Source organism: Dermacentor albipictus, chromosome 2 (assembly GCF_038994185.2).
Source record: "Dermacentor albipictus isolate Rhodes 1998 colony chromosome 2, USDA_Dalb.pri_finalv2, whole genome shotgun sequence".
Lineage (NCBI taxonomy): Eukaryota > Metazoa > Arthropoda > Arachnida > Ixodida > Ixodidae > Dermacentor > Dermacentor albipictus.
The window spans coordinates 166,739,730-166,762,788 of record NC_091822.1 but is presented as its reverse complement, the minus strand read 5'-3'; the positions used below and the strand labels follow the sequence as shown (position 1 = coordinate 166,762,788).

The 23,059-nt window shown below is 48.6% G+C and overlaps 2 protein-coding genes across 10 annotated transcripts; one reads left to right on the top strand and one right to left on the bottom strand.

The window, feature by feature from the left end:
• The first annotated feature begins 698 nt into the window (after positions 1-698).
• LOC139055610 (carbonic anhydrase-related protein-like) lies at positions 699-14,433 on the top strand. 9 transcript variants are annotated; one of them, XM_070533138.1, is made up of 8 exons: positions 699-770; positions 2,716-3,169; positions 3,847-3,882; positions 5,194-5,373; positions 6,085-6,242; positions 6,694-6,783; positions 12,320-12,640; positions 13,683-14,433. In XM_070533138.1, the coding sequence occupies exons 4-8, from the start codon at positions 5,301-5,303 to the stop codon at positions 13,797-13,799; spliced, it is 759 nt and encodes a 252-aa protein (XP_070389239.1). In that variant the 5' UTR covers positions 699-770; positions 2,716-3,169; positions 3,847-3,882; positions 5,194-5,300; the 3' UTR covers positions 13,800-14,433. The 9 variants fall into 9 exon arrangements, with proteins under 9 accessions (XP_070389239.1, XP_070389235.1, XP_070389238.1 ...); XM_070533134.1 differs by having other exon boundaries at positions 3,326-3,882; XM_070533137.1 differs by having other exon boundaries at positions 2,716-3,741.
• A 6,831-nt stretch (positions 14,434-21,264) lies between these two features.
• Positions 21,265-22,371, bottom strand: LOC139055797 (innexin shaking-B-like). Its single transcript, XM_070533349.1, has one exon. It carries the CDS (start codon positions 22,369-22,371, stop codon positions 21,265-21,267), a length of 1,107 nt encoding a protein of 368 aa, XP_070389450.1.
• Positions 22,372-23,059: the final 688 nt, after the last annotated feature.

Below are 23,059 nucleotides of genomic sequence, written 5' to 3'. Positions count from 1 at the left end.
CATCATCATCATCACCACCACCAATAACGCCCTCGACTGAGTTTCAATGCCTCAGCTTTGAGGTGTTGAGGTTATGATTGATAGTTTACCTTACCGTATTGCCACGCCAAATCTATATTTACGCAGGCATGTTCTGGTGATAACGCCCCTATGCCATCTATTGCTCGTTATCTTCAAATCTGTCGCCGCTTTACAGCACAAAGACTTCTTGAAACGCCGCTTAGTAAACATGGCTTGAATTTATCAGTAGTAGAGTATTACTAGGGGCCTAGGCTCCAGATTCTAGCCACAGGGACGCGTTAGACGCTTTGTGTGATTTCATTCAGGCAACAAACGTATATCATGCTCATTCTTACTTTCCTTCTATTACTATAGTTAAGTCTTCTAAATTAATTCCGTTCTAAGTTGCTCTTTTATTGTTTTTTTAAATGTAATCACCCATTCATCTCCTCTCACCTCTCAGATGCACGCTATTGTTCTTTTCATGTTTATCATCCTTGACCTGATCATTACCTTTTCTTAATAAACATAAAAATTGGGCAATTTGGCTACAGGTACGGCCGGCTATCTCAATATCGCATGTAGAAACAACAACAACAGCAAAAGATGACAGTGCCCACGACCACTCAATTCTTGGCCCGTCCCCCATTATGGGTACGTGCCATTTTCTGAAGTATCATCGTCATCGTCACGGTGTTATCGCTTTGTCAGCGCCCAACAAGAACATCAACTTGAGCTTGGTGACTTGCGTTTTGTGGTCACAGCCACTGGTAAGTGTGCGGCAATTCTTCGAAGACGCAGCATCAACAACAGCGTCCTGAGATCCGGGAATGCCAGGACAACGCGCCGTAAAGTGAGCTCGACAAAGCTTGTACGGAAGCTTGCTCACCTTTTGCTACGTGTCAATCTTTGACAATTTATTTTTTTGAACGCAGTTTTTTGCCGTGCCTCTTAAGAGGAAGCTTTAGCTCGGGCCCAACTCCGACGCGGCCTATTCAAATACATGTAAATTGCAAAAAACGTTTTTCTGACGTAACCCCTGGGTCGATTTTAATGAAATTTATTGCATTTGAGAGAGAAAGTTAAATTCTAGTGACTTAGAAGCCGAATTTCTATTTAGGTTCTGTATTTTGTTAAAAAGATTTTCGAAAATTCATAGCTCTGCATCAAGACCATATATCGCAGTTCTGCAAACGGCATCCATTAGATCGTTGAAAGCGGACAAATTCGGTATGTGATTTTACATCTTACGTGATGTTGTTACGTTGTGTACAAGGGTTCTGCAAAAGCTGTATTTCCACATTACTGAATTTCTGGAGATTCATGTGCCACATATCAGTTTTGTCCGTTTTAGATGGGCTATCATATGCAATTCACATAATTGTATTGTCTGTATTATCTGACAGGTTTCGCACAGAACTTAAGTGTTTTCTTTTAGCTTCCTCCGACTTTCCAATTTGAGTGTACTATTTGTTATATGTTTAACTTTCACTTCGTTTCTCTATATGTCTCTCGCATTTTCTTGCTTCTTTTTTTTTTCTTAAGCTATTTTTTGTAGTTGTCTAATCCAAAGCCTTGTTATTGCTTAATACATCCATCTGCTGCTCTTCTGTTCATTTATGCCTTGTCTCCTAAAACCTTTAATATCGGAAATTTCACATGTTGCCATTGTTGTTTTATTAATTCTAGTCATCATGCACAGGAGGTCCCATTTCAGTTTCTAACTACAGGACCTCCTTCTGTATATACTCATTATGTAATTATCCCCATTTTTGTATTGAATAAACTGATTCTGATCATTTTTCGTTGCCGAGTTGGAGTTGTAAACTTGATAGTTTCGTTTTGCGAAAACTTTCGATTTTTGCCAATTTTTAATAAAAACTTGAGCACCTAAATAAAAAATTCGAAACCAACAGTTACTAGATTTTAAGTTTTTGTTTTAAATGCGCAAACCTACTAAATTTGGTGCAGTGGTTGCCGAGAAAAGCGAATTCGCCTTTTACATGTATTTATATAGGAGCGCCCGAGCTAAAGCTTCCTCTTAAGATGAAAGCCATCGCCGTTGGTAGTTTCTATTGCGAGGCAGAACAGTACTTGTTCAGTAGCTTTCCGGTGAGAATAAAGATAGATGAGAAAGAAAGAAAGAAAGAAAGAAAGAAAGAAAGAAAGAGAGAAAGAAAGAGAGAAAGAAAGAAAGAAAGAAAGAAAGAAAGAAAGAAAGAAAGAGAGAAAGAAAGAAAGAAAGAAAGAAAGAAAGAAAGAAGGTCTGCACGGTTGCGTGCGTGTAGCTAGACACGTATAAAGCATTTATGTGAACGCAACAAAAACAGGTGGAGTCCACCTGTCAGTATGAAACGACTATCCCGCGCTGAATCACCACTGCGAGCTCTGAAAGAATAGAAACCGCATGCGGGTGGCATGTTTGCATACAGCTGTCATGTTTCTGAATTCAAAAGAGAGGTGCGCTGTAGACATAGATGTCATATCTGAGGAGAACTCGCTCAACAATTTATAGCTTCTCGATTTATTTCCTTATTATGTAGTTGTTCGCACCAACCTTCTCCTTTCCTTAGGTAGCTGAGAAGTCGTCTTGTACAAAGTTGGTTCATTCAATGAGAATCGCATTAAAGAAGGAATACTTTAGCGCAGGAAACTCGCCATTTTTTTTCGCTTGTGTAGTGGACTAAGCTTGTGTGTGTATACTTCTCTTCGCAGGCTCTTCCATATGGCCAGTGCTAGACCAGCGCTTGGTTGGACTTACCAGTTGGTGGTAACTGTTCCAGACGAACCGGTCGACACGCCACCTTATAACGAGATTGTCGCACCGTTTACGATGTGCACGCAGGCACTAGATTACAATATTATGCCAGCAGCCCAGGGCAGAGGGCGAAGACGTGTGTGCCTCGTTTTGTGCTGTCGTCTGCACTGCTGGCGCTGACTTTAGTGCACTCTGGTACAGACGAGTTGTAGGACGTGATGTCACGAAGATGAAGCGGCGTTGTCGTCAGCGTCAGTGCGGGACAAAAATTGGACTGACTTTAATCGCAGAAGTTTTCTCTGAAGCAAGATTAATATTGGTGGTCGAGTTTTTATTATTAATGGCAAATATTATTATAGAAACCAGCGAACAGCTAAGAACAGTCGACTTTGTGGTCTGCTCTTTTTGCCGGTAATACGCCTATTTGTTTACAACACGTAGCTGAAATTTTCTATAATGTTGAACCCGAACTAACTGCAGCTTCGCACACTTGAACTCGCATGTAGCACAAATTACGCATATATTATCGTTCTGTTTTTCTTTCTTTTTTTTTTCTGATATTCGCAGGTCGACGTGGTTCAGTGACCTCTACGCAGCAACTTCTTTCCTGCTTGCTTATGTCGTCTGCTTTTTTTGCAGACGACATTATTTTTTTTTTGCCTTCTGCACGCTTTGCGCGCTGCCTGCTTGCGTTGGCTTGCTCATTCTGCGCACTCATTCTCTAACGAGTGAACATTTAATTATTTATGTCATGCTGCAACGTGTAAACGTTTCTGTTCTATGCGATGGCATTTGGGGCTCACTGTGCTGGCACTGAAGAAAGAAAGCGTTTTGTCTGATTATTTGCGTCTGAATGTTTTTTCGTGACGATAGTATCTGACCATTTGAAGTGCTTTATTGTCCGAATCCCAGCTCTGCTCGTCTCTAACGGTTTAGACTGATCCCGTACACATAGAAATCGGGCAATAATTCGGCTACACGTTGTAGGTGATATCTTTCACCCTGATGTTGGCTATGGCTGTTACTTGTCTTTGTGGCCTTATTATTTTGTTCTTATTTTCTGTCTTTCTTCTTTTTTTACCTCCCAGTGAGAGGCCAGCCTTGTTGGAACTATGACAATGACCGTAAGTGTGATGCCAACTTTATCGCGACATTTATTTCGACAATGGAAAAAAATCGCCTGCGTTGTGGTTCAAACTTCACACAGAGATCGCATTCTGCGATCTAGTCTGAATAACAACACAGTCGGGATAGACGGATTCTCATCAGTGTATCAGGTTGTCACAAACTGAGATGGAAATATTGGGAAAGCTGCTCAGAAAATTGTGGAGTCTTCAGTAAAGATTGGTAAATAGGAAATGTACAGTACTGACTGAGTTCTTATTCTGATATTCTGACAATTGAAATAGAGTTTTTGCGCTTACCGTTAATTGCTTTCATTCAAATTTGGCAACACAACAGCATTTTTTTTGTTCGTCCAAGTGGCCATTGGTCTGAGAAACTTTCGTAACGGTGCGCATTGTCGTAGCCGGACAGCTGTCAAAATCTGTTCATTCGGCTCGGCTTCTTGGGTGCCTGACTTTCAGATAACGGCATGTGATTTTAGGCTAGGAAAAACAACCCCTAACCTAACCTAACCTAACAAACCGGGCATTCACAGTCGGTTGCAGGTGTTCCCAGGCCGCTTAAGACCTTTGAAATAAATCTGCTCGACAATGCTGTGTTTACCGCTACTGTCGACCTATGAATCCCTTTTTTTTATGATGACGGCATAGAGGTTCATGGTTGCCTATACATATATTTACTGTTGCTGCCAGACACCGAATACTAAAACACCGTCCGGCGAGTTTTATGTCTGGTCTTGCTTCGGAACATTGACAGGTAATTACGTAAGACAAATCAATGAAACACGTCATCACCGTGTGTGATCTGAGCGTTAATCAACCGGTGATAAACTAGAAAAGAAATTGCGAATGTCGGATGAAGTTACGTAGATCGTGGTTTCTGTATGGTATCGATATTCAGATTATTGCACCTGAAGTTCATCCTTTGCTTTGTCCTACTTTGGCTGATTTTCCTGCGTTGCCTACCTGTCTGCTTTGCCTACTGCCTGCTCTTCTCACCTGCCTACCCCTCCCTGCATTGTCATGCCTTGCCCTGCGTTCCCTGCCCGGCCTGCCCTGTCTGCCTTGCCTTGCCTTGCATTGCATTGCATTGCATTACCTTGCCTTGTCTTGCATCACATTGCATTGCCTTACCTTACCTTGACTTACCTTGCCTTACCTTGCTTTGCCTTACCTTGCCTTACCTTGCCTTACCTTACCTTGCCTTGCCTTACCTTACCTTACCTTGTCTTGTCTTGTCTTGCTATGCCTTGCCTTGCCTCTGCTTGTCTGCCTGCCTGAGCTCTCCAAAAATTTTGCTCCTCCGTGCAGAGTCGTGGTCGTGGCCCGAGTTCCAATGCATCGAGAACAACTCGTGCGGCGGGGCGCAGCAGTCTCCAGTGAACATCGAGACGCTGAGCGTGGTGCACGACGTCGGCATGAAGCCGCTCGAGTTCTACGCCCACGACGTCCCGCTCCGCAACTTCACGGTGCACAACGACGGCCTGTCACGTGAGCGGGACTGTCGTCGCTGCTGTTGATGACTCCGCGTTTTCCCGCCTTCACCAATAATTGCGTAATGCAACAAAAGCCATGGCTTCCATCGGTCAACCAGGAAGGAGAACCAGTGAAAGGGCTCGTCCATTGTCTACAGCTAATCGTCAATTTAAGTGATTAAACTTGTTAAGCGGAAGGATCGCGGATATGCTGCGTCACACTTAACATTTTTTTTTTTACGAATGCAATCATTCCCGGATGCAGAAGTCTTCACAAAGATCACCTGAGTCTGTAGAAGTTTAGTTGAAATCTATCAGCAACTTCGAGAAAAAAAAACTATCTGCCATATATTCTGCGGAAATAGACCGTTCTACTAATGTTCGCCGCAATTTTAATAATAATTATCAGGTTTTATTCTACCATACACTCTTAAAGGCTCTAACAACTATCTAAGCAAGGCATGCCCAATTCCGAGGGTCACATCAGTATATATGTATGTTTTCGTCTACCTGCGTCGGTCGTTGGAAATCGCCCGCACACGCACACGCATGCACACAGCATGTGACCCCTCCCCGCATACTCATATCGGCTATACTGGCCCGCCACCGCCATATCGGTGTTTCGGTCGACAGAAGTCTCACCAGCTTGCCTTCTCACGTCCGGGTCCCATGTTAATGTCAAGCTTTAGTATGTTCAAAGAACGCGACCTGAGGTGGCGCCACGCAGTGACCCTCCGGCCTTCGCCAGCGGACAAGACCAAGAGGACAGTGCGGGGCGGTCATCTGCAGGGCACCTTCGAGTTCACGCATGCGCTGTTTCACTGGGGTTCCACTTCGTCGCAGGGCTCCGAACACCGCCTCGACGGCATCGCATACCCCATGGAGGTGGGTAGGAAAATCTACCCTGGCAGGCGGGCAGGCAAACCAGACAGAGCAGACCAGACAGACAAGACAATACCTGATAGATCAGACAAAACAAGACAAGACCTGATAGATCAGACAAGACAAGACAAGACAAGACAAGACAAGACAAGACAAGACAAGACAAGACAAGACAGACAGACAGACAGACAGACAGACAGACAGACAGACAGACAGACAGACAGACAGATTAGATAGATTAGATAGATAGATAGATAGATAGATAGATAGATAGATAGATAGATAGATAGATAGATAGATAGATAGATAGATAGATAGATAGATAGATAGATAGATAGATAGATAGATAGATAGATAGATAGATAGATAGATAGATAGATAGATAGATAGATAGCATTGCTGTAGACTCCAGCTGGCCGAATCAAATTTATGACTTGGCTCTTTCTTTGTTCAGGCACAGCTGGTGTACACAAACGAGAAGTACGCCAACGTAGATAAGCCGGACCAGACGGACAGGATTGCCATTATCTCAACGCTCTATCAGGTGCTCTTTTTTTTTCGTTTTCATTCTCTGCAGCGATAAACGCTGAGGGTCGTTACCATTCCTTTTTTATTGACGAAGTATTTCAAAGGTAATGTGTGAGTCGAAAAAAAGAAATAAGAGTTAATGGTGTTGTAATCCGCATGATGTAAATCATACTAAGTTCTTCAAAATCCCAAGATGGATAAATTGATAGACGGAAACAGACTGTGCATAAAACGAAATAAACCAAGGTAAAGTACAGGAGGGAGTCTGGGCCAACGTTTCCATACGTGGAGTTAGTCATATACTGACTTGTAATTGTTGGTTGGCTTTACTTCTACTATAATATAACTACAATGGCGAATTTCGTTTATTACGAAGAGCGCGCGAAGAGCATCGTCTTCCCACTCTGCATTATAGATGCATGCACGGCGAGATAGTCTGCGCTGCCAATGATACTCCACGGAGAAAAAGCGGAAGGCATTCGTGCATGAACCGATTTCGACAATCAGCACTTAATGCGTCGGCATCATCACTTTGTCATTTATGCATTTAATGGGTATGAATCTATATAAATAAATCGGAAGCCGTGACGACAAATTAATGCCTTTATGAAGAAACGACCTGCATAACGAAGTGAATGGCATGGTCCGGCCATCTGTATGCCTTATTCATGTAACGCGGGCACCACCATAGCAAAGAATTTGCAGCGAATTTTCCTGTTTAACCAAATAATGTGCGCGTTCGATCCCATTTACTTTCTGGTAGACGTGGGCGAACGTTAACTTTTTTTAACACGAATCGAAAACGAAGAGCAATTAGCGAACAGCAATTATCGAATCGAATAGTTCAAGTGCAGACGCGTATATCTACAGCAGAAATATTTCAGTGTTGCTCTTAGGCGCCCGTGCCTGCCTTGAGCATCGGCGTCCCTCGGCGTAACCGAGCGAATGAGCACCGAGAAAGAGGAAAGAGTGAACGCAGAGCGCAGCGGGGGATGAAAGACGGCGACGGCGAAGAGAGCGTGAGGTGGAAAGCGGAGGAGGAGGAGGAGGTGAAAGCGTGAGAAGAAATGCGTAGTTCCGCGCAAGACGGGCTCTGCGGCGACGACCGCTACAAGATGGCGCCGGAGTAGCGCGCCGCCGTCTGTTCGCCGATGACGCCATCGATATATAGGGCACGCGGCGAGCGCGTCTACCGATACCATATATGGAAACAAAGCGCCGCATGAGCGGAGGTCTGTCTGCGGCGGCTGCTGTGAATCGCGCCAACGCGTCACCCACGCGCTGCCTCTCTCGCGATCTCCCGATGAGCGGGGCAGTGGCGCAATGCTTCGCTCCGTTTGCAACGTGTCGCACGAGACAGATTGTGCGCGCCAGCGAATATATCGCGAAATGAAAACACCTACAGAGCTGTGCTGAAAATTTGCATTAGGGTGTATCGTAATCGTCGGTGCATTTTTTTTCGATATAGCTATAGGTACCTATACAGTAAGTAAACAAATGCTTGCCGGCAACATGTCAGTGGTTGTGGAAAAAAATAAACAGAGAAAGAGAAAGCTGCTAAAGTAGTTGTGTTTCGTAGACACACGAAAAGGAGCCACTTGGAAGGAAAACGTCACTGGCTGTTCCATATAAGATAAAATTTCTACATGACTAGACTGGCAAAAAAAAAACACTAAATAACAAAAAAAACAATTCTGGGTTTTTTACGTGCCAAATACACGATCTGGTTATGAGGCAAGCCGTAGTGCGGGGGAACTCCAGATTAATTATGACCTGCTGGGGTTCTTTAACGTGCGGCTAAATCTAAGTACATGAATGTTCTTGCATTTCTCTCCCATTGAAACACCGCCGCCGCGGACGGGCTCGAACCTGCGACCTCGAGCTCAAGCAACGCAACGCCATACAGCCACCGAGATGCCGCGGTGGCTACACTGAATGATAATAATATTTTGGGGTTTTACGTGCCAAAACCACTTTCTGATTATGAGGCACGCCGTAGTGGAGGACTCCGGAAATTTCGACCACCTGGGGTTCTTTAACGTGCACCTAAATCTAAGCACACGGGTGTTTTCGCATTTCGCCCCCATCGAAATGCGGCCGCCGTGGCCGGGATTCGATCCCGCGACCTCGTGCTCAGCAGCCCAACACCATAGCCACTGAGCAACCACGGCGGGTTACACTGAATGACAGGCTACAAGCAAAAAATCACGAGTCGTCAATTAGGCTTCCACCGCAAAACCGAGAACGGAGCTTGCATTATCCTTTGTCTTTCAGCATTGCCTCAAAAATGTCGTTGCTGCTTCGCTTCTGATAATTTACGATAATTTGTTTAGCATACTTGGAGAATGGAGGCCATACTTTTACGGTCATTTGTTGCGATATATTTGGTTGGTTCTGAACGTTCAATAAATACCGGATACTTCCCTTTCGAATACGATTACCCACGGTGAGTAATATTCGATTCCTATTCGAATATTCGCCCACCCTGTACTTTCCGGTCTCGTAGCGCGAAGCAAAGCGCAAAAGCGCTTGCGCGGACTGTCACCTTGCATGGACAACGTGCGAGTCCTAAGGAAAGCAAAGCTCGTTGTGCTCAGAATCACCTTGAGACTATAGTGGCGACTGTCGAGGATTCGACTGCAGGGACGAGCGCGATGACGCCGCGAGGTTTGAGTTAGCGGCATATGAAACTTCGCAACGGTTACTTCCGTCACAGCCAAGATCTTCGCGCGAATATACGCCGCCACCCTCGAGATAATAGAGACTTTTAGCTTGTACGCTATTCCGGTAAACGGGAGCGGTTCGGGCGGATTACCGGATGGTCGGGGCGTAAACGTGAGCGGTGAAGCCGCCTGGTGTTGTAGAGCTCAACCAGACAAACGCATAGCTAAAACTGCAGTAACTCACCATATCCTGCTTCGCCACTCGTGCAAATTTTTGGCAGCGGCGTAATTGTGAACACGATTACGCCACTGTCAAAAATTTACGCCAGCAGCTAAGCAGAATACAGTAATTAGCTCTGTGTTTGTGTGGTTGAGCTTTGCGCCACCAGCTGGCGCCACCAATCGGGCCGCTCACCTTGACGCCCCCGCTAAGCCGGAAAACCGCCCACGCTTGCCCGAATACCGGACACGCTAAAAGTCTCTAATATCGGATTGGCAGCAAACACTTACTTTGTAAAGTGGTGTGTACGAAAGAACGAAAAAAAATCTTAGCACGGTCAGGATGAAGATTGCCTTACTAGCGCAAGGAAGACGACGACGGAAGATACAACGAGAGCGCTACAAGGCTTATTAATTAATTATGTTCTGCGCTTTTACGTGCCAAAGCCACGAGGCACGCCGTATCTGTGGGAGATCAACTTTGACCACCTGGGGCTCTTCAACGCGCACCCACTGCACGGGCGTTCTTTTTTTTCACCCTCATCAAAATGCGGCCGAAGCGGCCGGGATTCGATCTCCCGCCCTCGGGCTTAATACATAGCGCGAAGCCTTATAGCCACTACGCCACCTGGTGGCGGGCCGCCAAACGATTCTCCCGTTGTCTCCCTTGCGCTGCTATATATACATTCCGTAGAATTTCGATCAACTTTCAGCTCTTCTCAGAACAAAGTTTTCTTTCTTTCAGGATTGCCTTTGTTTGGTCATTTTTTGAGGAAGTATTGGTTGGCCGCCGTTATTGGTCCAAAGGTCCACTTATTATCGACTTCGGGTGTGTGTGTGTGAATATTAGAAACTTTCGAATAACGAATCAACTGCAGTGTTCCATGCGATTCGGCCTTCGAATCGAAGTCACTATTCGTAATTGCGAATGCTTTTCGAACATTTCAGCACGTCAAATGCACCCAAATAAACTTTAAATTGGGGCAGAAGTGGGGTAACTTTTCACCCCCGCGGTTATAGTATATACATAACACACGAGAACTTGCGTAGTGGAGCAGTCCCTTAGGTAGCCATACTTTGCAGGCTGTACAGCGTTCGCTCGATCCCACTCTCTGAAGAGACCTGTGCATGCGAATGAACTACCGTTTGCTTCTAATGCTCGATTTGTGCTTTTAATAAACAGCGCTTAATAACGCACTACGTAATAACAAAAACTTGCTAGCCTTAACTATACTGGAATGTGAACGTCGTTTTGTATTAATTGTGATAACGCTGCTCATTATTCGAAAACTATTCGAAAAGTGTTCGATTCGCTTATGGCACAATTCGATTCGTATTCGATTCGGTCTCGAAATCACTATTCGCACACCCGTATTATCGACACACGGAGGAACATCAACTCACATAAGCGCGAGCGTTTAACTGCAACTGGTAGTTTATTGCTGCTCTAGAAAACTTTGTGAGTACAAAACAAATGAATAAAAAACATGCGCCGATGAAGTGAAGGGGGAGTGGGAAGGGGCGAAGTCCTTCAAGAGGGGTAACCATTACAGCGATTTTAGTTGCAGCATAACGAAAGACACATTTCGGTGTTTGCCTTTCTTCCGACCTGACGTGGACCCGTCATATGTTAGTGACATTGCAAACTCCGCTAATCAGGTGCTTCCCTTTCACCGTCGTACCCACGTGCTTGCATGCTCCTCTCTTTGCGCTTATAAAGTTTTCGCAATCCCGAAACTAGAACGCGCCAGTACTGCACCTGTCGCTTACGAAGCTAATCTAACACTCCACAGGATCATTCAAAAACCGTGTGACTCGATCAGTTCTGATCAATTCTCATCAATTACTCGTATAGCTAGTACAAGCATTTCGGCTCTTAAAAACACAGGCTCAACTTCCTACTCTCGACTTCCGCCGTAATATCCCACGTCTCCGCATAGCACATATTTCTTTTGCCTCCTCAGCTGTGAACAACCCGATTCGTCCAATCCATCGTGCTTCACGCAACAGCCATCCTTACGCCATTTATCCTCCAAGATGAGCTCGTACAGCGACATTTAAGCAGTCCATTTAAATATAACGTGTTTTTTCAGTGCGTGGTGAACAGCGAGTCTATTCACCCAGGTGGGCTTTCCCACATGAATACTACAATTGCGAAGAAGCCGACTCTGACGAACAAAAGAACCGCGAGTACGCGCGCATGTGACAGCTTCCGAAGCATACCATGACTATCGTGCACAGCTGTGTTTAGTAGGGACCTACGCCGTAATCCAGCACAACCATCCATCGCGGCATCAAAACCTTGCGACTTCGCAAAGAGAGAGAGAGAGAAAGCTTTATTTGGTTCCTTCAAGGAATTAGCGTCTCGAGGTCTCCGTCGTCTTCTTGGGCGCCGGCGACTGGGAACCACTTCCGGCAAGGGTGGGCCCCTATTCCAGGGCTCCACTGAGCCTATAGCTACCTCACTAGCGTGCTGCACTAAGGCCCTTTGGGCCTTGAGCTCGCAGCTGGTAAGCTGACTCTCCCATTGCTCCGCACTCGGGTTATTGTGTTGGTTATTGTGCTGCGACCTGCGCGACTCCGCAAAGAAAGAGCACAGGTCGCAGCAGAGCACTGCGCAGTAAAAAGCTACAGCAGCTGCAGCAACCGTCAACGACTTTGCCCTCGCAGCTGACGTTCGTGAACTTCGATTCGGTGAGGGCGATGGGCGGCGTGCTGGACGCCCTCGAGTCCGAGGCGCCGACCCGGCGACGCCGCCGTACGCTCCGCCGCTTGCTACGCCGCTTGCTGCCGTGGATGGTGCGCCGTCTGGCGGGCTCCGGGTCCGGCGCGGCCAAGGGCGCGCCGTTCCCGCTGACGCTGAACAGCCTGATGCCCCCAGCGGACCTGCAGGAGTTCTACACTTACCGCGGCTCGCTGACCACGCCCCCCTGCACGGAGTCCGTGCGTTGGACCGTGTTCAGAAAGAACGCGTTCGTCTCCGAGACGCTGGTAAGCACACCGCCGTGACGGAGAGTTGTTGTGTATGCAGTCATGGAGTTTTATAATGGCCGTGAACACGGGAACACACTTCGCTTCGATACAGACAGAGCATTCTAACGGGCTTACTGTCACACTATCTGGTGAAAGTAAGATTAGCTGTGGCCAGAAAAAAACTTAAAAAGAAATAAAATCTGTGCGTTTGGAACACATGCCGATGTCGCCAGCTCGAAGGAAAATATATAATTTCACCCTTGAAAATTTCGGGCAATCGTATCGCATGTTATCTAGCTTATTTCCGTGTTACCTCCATACAAAAAAAATGAAAATTTGAAGAGACCTATAGCATTTGTTATTAGTTTTGAATGCGAAAGCATTAATGTCCAGTTGAAGGCCGCTAAGCGATCCTTCGGGTTGTGAAATCCTCGAGGGTGACGGACGCGTTGAGACGCTTCGCGCATTTTGATTTGGCCTTACCGAGGCGCAGTTAGAACGCCGTCGAGAGCTTGCGCGGACAAGGAGCGCGCGGATAAAATATGCTTCCGAGAGCGAGAGTGCGGGTGACGTGGCGTCGCGGCGATGCCCTCTCCCCTCACGCATTGCCATGGCAGTAGGCGTTCCCTTTCGCTCGCTCTGCTCCGCCGAGGCCCAAGCCAGCAAGCGCGAGCCAGTGTCACGTGACGTTGCATTCAGTGGGAAGCTTCGCTGTTACAGACGCAGCCGACTTGTTCGCTCAATGGTCCATTTAACGCTTTCGCATAAAAAGAAAGAATGTGCTCTGAAGAGACGCCACGTCAAAGGTCGGGAGGGAGGGTATGGGCGGTGCAACGCACGTCCCCATCTCGGGATGCTCCAGAGCCTTGGGAACCCTTCGACTGACCATCCCCCTGTGAATATCCAGTTTGGGAACCGTGCACAGACACAACAAATGAAGTTCCTCATTCACTTCTTTGCTCTCTCCTTCTGCGTCACCTCTTATCACGCTAGCATGACTTTGAGAAAGCGCAACTAATAAGCTCTTGTTCCAAGTTCTCGTTCTCTCCAACTGTTTCAGCTGCACCGCCTGCGCAGACTCCGTGGGCACACCAAGAGCAGCTTTCTCTCGGACAACTTCCGACCGCCGCAGAGGCTGCACGGTCGCAAGATCATCTCTTCCTTTCGCCCCTTCTGACACTCGCGGGAAGAGCCGTTCATTCGGCAGCGTTAGCTTCGTATTTTGTCGTAACGGCACAATTGCATCCTCGATTTATTAATAGCACTGACGTGACACACACGTAACAAGGGAAAAAAGCAAAGAAAAATACGTTATACGTAACTTGTATTTATTATGAACGAAATATATTTGCTCTAGTTTTGTTAATACGCGCGTACAACTTTTCATACTTTCACCGCAAAGACAATAGGAGCGCAATTAAGTTCAATGTTACGCATTCTTCGGTCTGGCATCTGGGTGGTAGTTGGTGTATTCATCTTTGACCTGCATCTTCTACACGCATATGTAAATTAGTGTTTAAACGTCAGATTAGGCACAAGAAATTTGTTTAATTATGGTGCGGTGTCTTTCAGAACACATCACAGCCCGCGGGGAAGAAGCTTCCCTCACAATGTGGCATGCTAGCTTTTTTTGTAGTGAGGAAGGGCCAGATGGAGTTTCCAATGTTGCCATTTTAAGAGCACTTTGACGACAGGAAGAGAAGAAACTCATGGGTTAAGTTGAAATGTACAGTCAGAAAATTAAGATGGCATCACGTATTTCCGCTACGTGTATAACTTGCAGTCAGTAAATTTGACATTTTTGTTTTGTACGTGTGTGTGTGTTTCGTATTTTTTCCCTTTTTTCTGTCGAGTGATCCCAACTCTTGATGCTCAGTCACAATATGCGGACGGGGGGAACAATTGCTTGTTTTACCTATATAAGTATTTATGTACACGGTTTTCCAAGTTAGTTACCTGTGCTGTTATTGCTACTAGTACATCAATAAACTTCCCTTTGTAGAAGTGCGGTATAGACTCACGTTTTTTTCTCGTAAACCTAGTTATCACGAGTGTTTGGCTTGGTTTTGCAAAGACTATGCACACAGTGATTCATTAGAGTTAGGCCACAGTCTTCCACACACGTTACACACGCTGCCGAACTGTCCGTGAACTCGCGGTGAAACGTGGCTGTCGCAGTCGAGCTTGCCGCCAGCCAAAGAGTGTGGTTCGTCTAAACGTTCGTTGTGAGTGCCGCTGCTTGCATCCACGGCTTCGTCTCCTCCTCAAACTGGCACAGCGCAACACAGGAAGGAAGAAACAAGCCGCGAGCCGGCCAGATGAAAGAACAAAGCGCTGACTTACAACTTTCGAAAATCTGGCCGGCTCGGATTGTTCCTTCCTTTCTATGTTGCGCTGTACCAGTTTTAGAATGCTACAACTACTCGCCCAATCCTCAACCCTAGTGAACTTCGTCTCCTTCTCCTTGTTGTTCGTGTTGCTGAATGACGGTGGCTTTTGCAGTAGCTTCAATCTTGGCACGCTTCCGCGCTTGGTAAGCTTCTCTGTAACATGCTAATCTGGCCTCCATTTGCTCCGGCGTTTCAGTAGGCAACTTTGTCTTTGCTTGAGATTTTGTAGCTTGCCGTCCAGCTATATCTACTGGATGATTTGATTCAGCCTGTCGCTTGCGCTGAAGTCCACGCACACAAAGCCCAGCCGGCACGCCATCTATGGCGAGACTGAGCGCCGGCGAAGCAACCGTTAAACTATAATATAGTTAACCCCTCCCCTAGTCACGTGGTACCGCAACGACGACGCCTCTCCGCAGCGGATCATGTGGCGTGACGTCACAACTGCCACACTTTCGCTCCGGCAGCTCAAGGTCATTGCGATGCGATGAATGACTGTTGTATCTTTATTAACTAAGCCGCTAGCTTACGGCACACAGGGGAGTTGCACAGTTAGGCGTTACAACGGTTACAACTTGGCCAGCGGTGTAGGCGAGGCTGTGTCCGCCACACCGGCCACACAGGTTCTGGTTGCCGGTTACCCGCAGTCTGCACCCGAGCGCACAGGATTGCCAACACAACAATGACCTCGCGAGACATGGCGTAGTATGGCATTTACTCTAAAATGAACTTACCGCGCAAATTATTCTACGCTGTCATAAATATCGCTCCCACGAACGCATGCACGAACAGGAAGCACACATGCACGTTGAACAGATGACCGAAGAAAAGCTGTTCGTTCATTTCCGGACTATCAGTATGGAGGCAACAGCTGTAATAAATGCTGCGCAAACTTTACCAGGGTCACGCGTGACGCACTACTGATCTTTGAGGCCTCGGTAATGTTTTGGTAAACCGCACTTGTACGCCAGCTATCGCCAGCACCTCACCGCACACCGTTTGTCGCCGATTCTGAACTGTGGCCGCCTGCTCATCAGACGTCATTAAGCAACCAATGAAGTTTTAAAGCGAAGCTTTCTTCGCCGCCTTCTCCCACTGTTCTCCCTGCTTTGCGGGCTATACCTTGCCAAGTAGACAACAACTCGTGCCACTCGTTAAGTGCCACTGGCCACGTCCTCGAAATATAGACAACTTGGGATACTCATTTACTATGTGCAACTTGGTACGTGTAAATTGGTAGGTGCAACTTGGTATGTGCCCCTGGGTACCTGCCCATTCTTGGACGATCCCCTAGGACGTTTCACAAGGGGTATGTGACACAAATGTTGCACTTCTCTGTGCAATTCTTCCCTCGGCAAGATAAGGAGAGAGAGAGGGAGGAGCGACGAAGAACAGGCAGCAGGTTTAACTAGACTTTGCACAGTTTGCTACCCTACACGTGGAGAGGGGGTTGGGGGAGTGAGAAAAAGTGACAGAATTAATACACGAGTCTTGATCACACTTTCACATCGCTAAGCCAGGTGCAGCGTATCTGAAGTCGGGCACTCAAGTCTTTCACGTTCGGGTGCTTTCGACGCTGATGAGCTGTGAGGCCAGACTCCCAAGACCTCTGCTTCTGTAAATGGCGAGCATCATCCCTAAGCAGGCACCATACATCGGCCCCGTCCTCCTGGCAACAGGCGACGGGGCCGTGCGCGTCTTTCAATACCGCTGCCATACCTCGGTAACTCAAACAGGCTTCGAGATAGATAGATTCAAACACTCGCGCTGGTTCTGCGGATATTTGTGTACTTCTCTCGACTTCGAACGATACGCATGCAGCACAGCCGCCGGATTTACTATGAGTGGCATTCTCTTTGGCTGTCAGCTGCTTTCTCGTCGCAAAGCTCGCGGTAACGAATAAATGAGTACTGTACTGCCAGGAAGCGGCTGCAGCACTCCGAGCCCGCGGTTTGTCTTACGTGCTTCGAACATGCAGACGGGTAATGGTCAGTACGCGTCCAATCGTGCCTTCGTCCATGCGCAGCGAGATGTTATCGAGCGTAGCCTCCGCAGTTAATTCATATCGACTGCTGCAGTACGGCACCGACGCTCGAGTGACCGCTGTCTCCTCTCATCATTGCTCTGCAATGTGTCTTCGCTGCGTCACGCACTCGCTATGCAGTGAAGGCCAAAAGCGAAGCAAGAACGCGGGTGGCCAAAATTTAATTTCACTGCAAACTGTGCTCGTTGTACAGAATGCGCCCGTTCGGTCGTCTGCTCGCGACAACCGCCGCCGGTGCTGCCACGTAGAGCCTTGTGACGTCAGAGGCGTACAGCTCAGAACGCCCTCTCTCGATGGAGCTGCTCACAGCCGGGTTGGGGTAAGGGCTAGACATACGGGCTAGATGTGACCCGTTCTGCGTAGTATGTGGTTCGCGTAGTGGGAGGAAAGAGTAGGCTCTGGCGCGTAATAAGCAGCAGCACGAGCGAATGAAGCGAATATAGTGATATTCGATTCGGTCATCGAATCAAATAGTCGCTATTCAGTTACGTCATCGAATCTAAGTCCTTTCTCGTATATCCAAATGTGTTCGAATTTCTTTTTAAGCTTTACGCCAGTGACTCTGCACTATTAAGCTTGAAATCGAAGCAAAAATGCAATAACTTTCATTCCATTCACAGCAGACGACGTGCTAGACCACGCTGCGTCGATCTGACAGCCATACTTTCCTGGCTAAACATGATCATTCGAAATAAAATGTTCTTTATACATGGTATCCGGCAGTTGGTATTGTTTGGTACTATTTATAAATGCAGCGCTTTTGTCCTATCATCGGAGTAAGTCGGAATACATTTCATTGCACCGTACTTTACACAATAGCGGCGCCATCTGCCGGGACGATTCGAATTAGAGAAAAACTTTTTCTGCCATCACCGCAGCTTTATCGTCCAGGTTTCGTAATAGCCTGTTAGAAACTTAGTGGAACTACTTACTAAGGAGGTCAACAGGGTATGGGAGACAGGACAGGTGCCAGACAGATGGAGGTCGGCTATAGTGACACTCATCCCTAAACCAGGAAAACCTCTTCATTTGGACAACATGAGGCCAATATCACTAACCTCGTGCATAGGCAAGGTAGCGGAGCACGCGATCTTGAACCGGGTTTCCGGGTACATAGAGCGCCAAAACCTCTTCCCACATAATATGGTTGGTTTTCGGCCCGGCCTATCGACGCAGGATGTTATGCTAATGCTAAGGAAGCAAATCTTTGATAGCGGCACCCGGGACGTGAGAGGGATTCTCGCCCTGGATCTCACTAAGGCGTTCGACACAGTGTTCCATAGATACATTCTGCAAGCCACGGCCGGGATAGGCCTGGGAGTCAAATTCCAGGCCTTCGTCAGGTCCTTTCTCATGAATAGAACTGCTACTATTCAGGTGGGGCAGATTCGGTCGAGCGTGTACGAATTGGGAGCTCGGGGTACCCCTCAGGGATCAGTCATCTCGCCACTGCTCTTCAATATCGTCATGAAGGGTCTATCAGATAGGCTGGGCGGCCTCCAGGGCATAGGTCACGCACTTTACGCAGATGACATCACGATCTGGTGCCCAGGGGGCTCCCTCGCTGAAATGGAGCAAGCTCTACAAGCGGCCTTGGACGAGACGGAGGCTTACCTCGCGGACACGGGTCTCAAGCTGTCTACGAGTAAATCGGAGCTGTTGCTTTACAGACCCGCAAGGCAAGGGGTTCGGGGTCTGACACCCCTCAACCAGCTACCCGTGGCATTATACGCGAATAATGGGCAGAAAATTCCCAGAGTCGACTCAGTTAAGATCCTAGGCCTGCTCATAGACGCGAGGGGCTGTAATGCCAGAACAATCACCCACGTTACAGCTAAAACAGAGAATATGTTGCGGCTAATTTCTAGGGTGTCCAACCGAAAGAAGGGGTTAGGTGAAGACAACCTTCTTCGGATGTACAACGCGTTCCTCATGAGCCATATTAACTATGTGGCGTCAGCTCTAGTGTGGACAAAAACGGAAAAGACCAAATTAAATACACTCATGCGCAAGAGCATCAAGAAAGTGCTAGGCTTGCCTATTGCCACGAGCTCCGACAGGCTAGATCAACTCGGTATGCACAATAGCATAGACGAGATCATAGAGGCACAGGTCACTGCCCAGGTGGTTAGGCTATCGTCGACCCAAGCTGGCAGGCGAATTCTCGACGAGGTTGGCATGGCTCCTAGGATAATGGAGGACCGGCGTATAACATTGACACGAGAAACGCGGGCGACATACCTGGTGAGGCCCTTCCCGCGGAACGTACATCCGCAGCATAACGAGGGTAGACGTAAAGCCCGTGCACGAGCCATATTGAAGAAAGTTAGGGAAGACAGAGATTCCGCGGTCTTTGTCGATGCGGCGCAGTACGGGAACAGGAGAGTGTTCGCGCTGTCGGTTGTAGACGGGCGGGGGGTTCTTCGGTCCTCGGCCTCGGTCAGAGCGGCCACCGCGAGTATAGCAGAGCAAATTGCGGTTGCGCTGGCCTTGTGTGATCCAGAGCGTACCTACATTTACACCGACTCGAGAGACGCAATCAGAGCTTTCGAGTCGGGTAACCTCGCACGAGAAGCGGCCTCCATTTTAGAGAAAAGGGCTTGCTCCGGTTTTCATTATATCACGTGGTTCCCCGCACACATGGGGACGAACGTTCTCGAGGGATTCCCAAACCTCAACGAGCTTGCCCACGACCGTGCGCGAGAACTAACGCGCCGCGACGGTCTGGAGGCTCCGGAGGGGCAGGAAGGGCCTCAGCAGAACGATCCACTCCTCACATTTAATGAAATCACTAAACATTACCAACTTGGTCGGAGAATTTATCCTCTGCCTCACCCGAAGCTCAGTAGAGGTCAGTCAGCTACACTTAGAATGCTGCAGACGGGATCTTTCCCGTCGCGGGGATTCCTCAGTAGGATCTACTCGGATGTGGACCCTAGTTGTCCTGACTGCACTGAAACCTTTTGCTCAATGGCTCACATGCTCTGGCGATGTCCCGCGTTGCCTAACGACTTCCTCTCCAGCGAAGCCGAGTGGGAGGAGGCCATCAGAAGCACGGTACTCCGAAAGCAAGCCCAGGCTATCCAGAGGGCCCAGGAAAGAGCGGAGCGTCACGGCGTTCTGTCCTTTACGTGGGCGCGGCCAGCGGCTACAATGGCCTCCCGTTAGGAGGTCCCAAAAGTAGCTCCTCAGGACTAAATAAAGTTCGTTGTCTGTCTGTCTGTCTGTCTGCCATCACCGCATACAACACGCATACATTATTTGGTCCCGAAGGTATACACAAATATTACCCGCAACGTTGCCTAATGACTGCCGTTATCTAATCACATAATAATGACTTACAGTGACGGCTTCGAAGAGTCCAGAGTATGCAAGCAATCTGCTTGGTTTTTCCTAAGGCTCCTTCTGTGATTTTAATAAAGCATCCTTTATAATGTGTGCTGTGTAATGACAAAAAAAAATTTCCATAGTCGTGAATACCTGTATGCGAAAATTGTTGTTGAAAATTATTCGCAAACTATTAGAAAAATATTCGATTCGATCGAATTTTGGCACTTCTGGCACTGCACCACCACAAAAGCGGGGAAGAAGTGGCTCCCAAACGCTTTCAGAACGCAGGATATATAGCGGTCATTCATCGACCTGTGAGTGTGACGCAGTACGTACGTGAAGCCGCATCAGCCAAAAGAAGGGAAGCAAAGCTTCGAGTACTTTGTCAATCATATTTCATAATTCCTGCAGAATGTCCTTCTTCGACGCGGCGCGATGATAGTGACAGTACCCACCTATGGTACCTCCATACCAGCACCGCATACTGGCATGCCACGGCAGCACGACGCTGTTCGTTGTCCGTGTATCTCCCTGCGATGGCGATATCCCTCCCCTACTCCCCCCTCTCTCATTCTCATTCCACGCCAGTCTCTCCTCCTCTTCTGCGACATGCATTTCCTCCATTTTCTTTAGAACAAGTCGGAATCGCCGAGCCAACACACGCCACCGCGAAAGAGCCGGCGAGATACGCTGCCTAATGAAGTCGCCAATATTAACAGACGAATGATGAGTGGCACACATGAAAGCATTTTATCATCAGCCTGACAAAACAAAAAACAAATCACTCTAAACAAAACAATGAAGGATGCGCGTTCTCCCGCATAATACCCGCACGGAGGGGGAGAGTCAACTAGCGAGCACTTGTTGGACTGCCTCCCTCAGTGAGGCAGCGGAGCTGACGGAAGCACGACTGCGGGCACCTTGACCAACCGGCGCGACAGCTCCGCCACCAGCTGGCTGAAGACGAGCGAGTCCACGTTCTGCCCCACCAGGCTGAGGAGGAAGACGTCGCCGGCCGACATGGCCGACACGACGGTCGAGATGCGCTGGCTGTCCGGGTAGCGCCAGCTGAGCAGGCGACGCCTGAGCGGCGCGTTCACCAGGAGCAGCACGCGATAGGACGCGGCCAACACGCCAGCGAGCAGCAGGGACGCGTACCAGAACCAGAGGAACGCGAAGACCTTCTCGTTGATGATGTTGAGCGGGAGGACGCAGATGGCCTCTCGGTTCTCGATCGTTCCCGACTGGCCGTACTTGAGGAAGGTGCACATGGCGATCCTGGGGAACGCCACCACCGCCGGACTCACCAAGTCGCGGCCCTCGCCGCGATGCCAGCGGACCAGGTCCCAGCCGTAGGTCAGGAATCCTCCTCCCAGGACGTAGTCGGTGAAGGCCACCTGGGCGACGATGTTGACGACGCTGAGCACTTCGCACAGCAGGTACTTGGCCAGGTAGCAGCGGTTGTGGTTCATGTTGAGCACCAGGAAGTCGACCATCTGCGACCGAACTTCGGCGCTGTCCTGCGTCACGGTCGAGCGGATGTCGAGCGCGGCGACGATGGCGGGCACCTTGCCGCCTTCCCAGGCCTTCCAGAACCAGCGGGGCACGTAGAAGCACAGTGCCTGCGCGAACATGAGGAAGCAGACCCACTGGTAGTACGTGTGGTACTTGCGGTCTCCGAGTCCGCTTCCCGGAGGCTTGTGGCCGGCGCCAGGATAGACGACGCTTCCGTTGTACGACGCATTGAAAAGGGCGCGAAAGCTGAACGTGGACTCGACCCAGCAGAAGGAGTCGACCACGCTCTTGGGAACCGTCGGGCAGTGGCAGTCCATGGGCGTCCCCACGTACTCCCTGGTGGTGAGGATCGTGCCGAAGGCCATCAGAATGGCGACCGTGACGACGGTGTGGAGGCGGAAGACATTGCCGTCGGTGTTCACCTTGCGCGCCCTGAAGAGCTTCCGCAAGTTGCCCAGGAAGTGAAGCATGTTTCGGGTTCGTTGGAAGTTTTCGATCGGGACAGGAAGTGTTCGAAGACAAGTAACGTGGTCGGGACGACAGCGTCGGCCAGCTCGTGCTCGCCGCCGAGTGATCGAACGCCACGTGAACGAGCGCCAACTCTGGCCACGCTGGAACGCTGTCACTGATGTCGCGTGCCAGCGCGGCCTAGACAGCACGCGCTAGACAGTACGAAAGACACGCGCTAGACAGTGCGCTCATAGAGAAAGAAAAAAAAATCTTTCTTTCTCTATGGTGCGCTAGACAGCACGAAAGCCGAACGCGCTTATAGCTGGTCACATGCGCGCACGCTGGTGTCTTGAGGAACGCTGTGTGGACGCTACGACTGTCCGCTGGCGGCCCCGGGAGCCCGGTGCCGTAGAGAGGTAAATATGACACCAAAAAAATAATAAACATACGTCGCCGCGTGCACAGTAAAGAGGGCAATTTTCAAAATTAGATTGAAGTTAACACGGATACGCGGTGCGAGGGAATACACGGTGCGTTCGGCGTAAGTGAAAATCTATCGTATTTTGACGACAAACAGACATAAGCGGGGAGAGTTCTGTCCTTCACATACGGCATGCGAGAACGCATCACTGCGATGCTATCAGCTTCCGAATATTTTGTTTGACGCGCCATTCTTGGATATACTGTCATTTATTCGTGAAGCGGCGT